Source organism: Echinops telfairi, unplaced genomic scaffold (assembly GCF_000313985.2).
Source record: "Echinops telfairi isolate 266 unplaced genomic scaffold, ASM31398v2 ScPeMD7_7417;HRSCAF=8455, whole genome shotgun sequence".
NCBI classification, from domain to species: domain Eukaryota; kingdom Metazoa; phylum Chordata; class Mammalia; order Afrosoricida; family Tenrecidae; genus Echinops; species Echinops telfairi.
Window position 1 is genome coordinate 37,935 of NW_022111317.1, and position 2,685 is coordinate 40,619.

The following is a 2,685-nucleotide window of genomic DNA, read 5'->3' on the forward strand; positions in this document are numbered from 1 at the left end:
GGGGGCACCAACTGCAGGCCCCACCCAGGGAGGGGCGCCCAGCTATGCAGAGCACTGGGTGGGCGGACCCTAGGGACACCCTGACCTTTCTGCCTTTAAAGGGCAGCTCTGGGGCATCCTGCCCTGGCCTGGCCCAGAGGGGCTGGGCTGGGAGCTGATTATCCCCAGGCCTCTGCAGCCCCACCCCAGCTCTGGCCCTCTGCCCCAAGGAGGGAGGGGGAGAGGGGAGGGACACACTGGGTGCCTGAAACTGGGTCCTGGCATGGCCCAGCCAAACAGAGCTGCCAGTCCCTCCCACAGGGTCCAGCCTCTTGGCAGGGCGACCCCGGCCTGCGCTGGGGAATGAGGAGGGCAGAGAGGCCTCCCCATCTCGCTCCTTCCCCATCAGCTCAGGGCCTGGTAGGCTGGTGTTCGGGGTAGCTGACACACACACACACACACATCACCACCACCCCCACCACCCCCTATACCCTGGGCGGGGCCCATGCCCACCCAGTGTCGGAAGATGGGAGCCTGACAAGGGTCCCTTGTCCTCCCCCAGAAGGAGGAGTTGGGGGCAGGGGAAGCCGGCCCCCACCTCCCAGGGAGCAGGGCCTGCCTGTGTCCCAGCCTCACCTCAGGTGGAAGCTGCCAGCTGGGGGCTTGGCGATTGTGGGCCCCCAGGGTCTGAAGAACACCAGGATGCCCTTGCTTACCCTGGTGCCATAGGGGGAGTGGGGGCGGGCAGGGGGAACACAGGAAGCCACCTGGACCTGAGCAGACCAGATGAGACCAGGCTCCGGGCAGCATGGTCCCCCCGCCCCCAGCCTGTGGACGGCTGCTGTTGTTGCACAAGCAACATGGGACCATCTGACAGGCCCTTGAGGTCACAGGTGGGGGGAGGGGCTGGGGTGGGTCAGCGCTGAGGGTGCCGCTCCCCCTGCCCCCAGGCATCTACATCCTCATCGCGGTGGGCGCTGTCATGATGTTCGTGGGGTTCCTGGGCTGCTATGGGGCCATCCAGGAGTCGCAGTGCCTGCTGGGAACGGTAGGGGGGCCCTGGCGGTCAGTTCTTGGAGTCCGCCCACTATCACTGGTTCTGGGCTCTCTGCCCAGAGAGGTTGCCTTTGTTTAAGAAAAGCTGCAGGCATACTGGGAAGGGTGTCTTGGCCCAGTTCTCCTCACTGCCCTGGGGGGGGGTGGGGTGGGAAGGAGAGGCCCAGAGGGCAGCTGGGGTCTGGGCTGTGTGGTCCTCCAGGGGGACCCCACCCTCACCAAGTGTCAGCCCCCAGTCCCCTTCCAAGCACCTCTCCCTCTTCTCCAGGCCCGGCAGGAGGCCGACTGCCAACTGAATGTCTGTCCTGTCACCCAGCAGGCCCCTCCCCTGTGGCTGCCTGGACGCCCCAGCCCTCTCCCCCATGTGGTCTCCAGCCCCCTCTGGGGCAGTGGCCACCGCCCCCTCTGTGTGGAGGACACTCGCATTCCTGGGGTGTCAGACTGTGGGGGAGGCACACACCTACTCCTCACTTAGTGAGTGCCTCTCTCCAGGGTCATGCATCCAAGACCATGCTGGCAGATCGACCGGTCGGCCACAGCCCGCCTCTGGGAGGGACAGGCCAGGGTGGCACCGACTGGGGGGGGCCACGTTGGGTGAGCCTGGTGGGGCATGGTCCGCAGCAGCTCGGCAGTCATGTTGGGAGGGACTCTGTGGTCAGGCGGATCTCCCCTGAGTTCCAGTGTGCCCCCTCTCCTGGAGGGACCTGCTGTCTGGAATCTGACCATGTCAGTAGGGGAGAACTCAAACTCCCTGCCATCAAGTGGAAGTGACTCCTAGTGACCCTACGGGGCAGGGTAGAACTGCCCCTGGAGGTGTCCCAGATGTAGAAAGCCTTATCTTGTTCCTGCGGCACCAACTGCTGGTGGTTTCAAACCACTGACTTTGGGGTGAGCTGCCCGGGTAAATGTGGATATCGGGAACCGATACATTGCGTTTTGATGCTGGTGATTTTTTGAGGGGGGAATTGGGGGTGTTTCATAAACATGGCCCACGCAGTACTTGGGGTACACCGATGCCTGGGCGGTTAGAAGTTCCAGCACACGACATGTGTGCCCTGCCTTGACCCTGGCATCCTCCTATGGTCTGACCTGGGTTGGGGTGGTGGGGGCCTCCCGGGTGGAGTTGTCCCCACTGTAGGCCACGGGTCACCCCTCGCCCACTGTCCCCCCAGCTGGCCGGCGGTGTGATCCTTGGCGTGGCGCTGTGGCTGCGCCATGATCCGCAGACCACCAACCTCCTGTACCTGGAGCTCGGGGACCGGGCGGCACCCAACACCTTCTATGTGGGTGAGTGTGCTGGGCACGTGGCGGGCACGGGGTCACTAGGGTCCCTGAGCTGGTGCCGTGGGGTCTTGTGGGCATGAGAGAAGGGCTCCCTCCTGGTGGACAGGGAGTGGGGGAGTCCCGGTGGGAGGCCAGCCCGGAGGAAGTGGGGCTAGATCTGATGAGAGGAGGGGCTGGATGAGGCAGTGGGGCCTGGGTCCCCCCTCCCCCAGGAAGCTGCGGCAACCTGGCTGCCAGGGAGGAAGGGGTGCTCAGGGCCTGCGTGACCCCACCCCCGAGCAGCGGTGCTTGGGGGTGGGCAGGGCTAGGGCGGGAGCCCTGGGTCTCAGCAGCTGTCGAGTGGATGGAAAATTGTGCTGGAGGGCG

At 65.2% G+C, this 2,685-nt stretch overlaps 1 protein-coding gene across 1 annotated transcript in view; it reads left to right on the plus strand.

The window, feature by feature from the left end:
- The first annotated feature begins 934 nt into the window (after positions 1-934).
- The window catches only part of CD81 (CD81 molecule), a 5,547-nt gene continuing 3,796 nt past the window's right edge, over positions 935-2,685 (plus strand). The window contains exon 1 of the mRNA XM_013007489.2: positions 935-1,027. Within this exon, the coding sequence (XP_012862943.1) occupies positions 962-1,027 (66 nt within the window). The 5' untranslated portion in view covers positions 935-961. The remainder of the gene's footprint in view (positions 1,028-2,685) is intronic.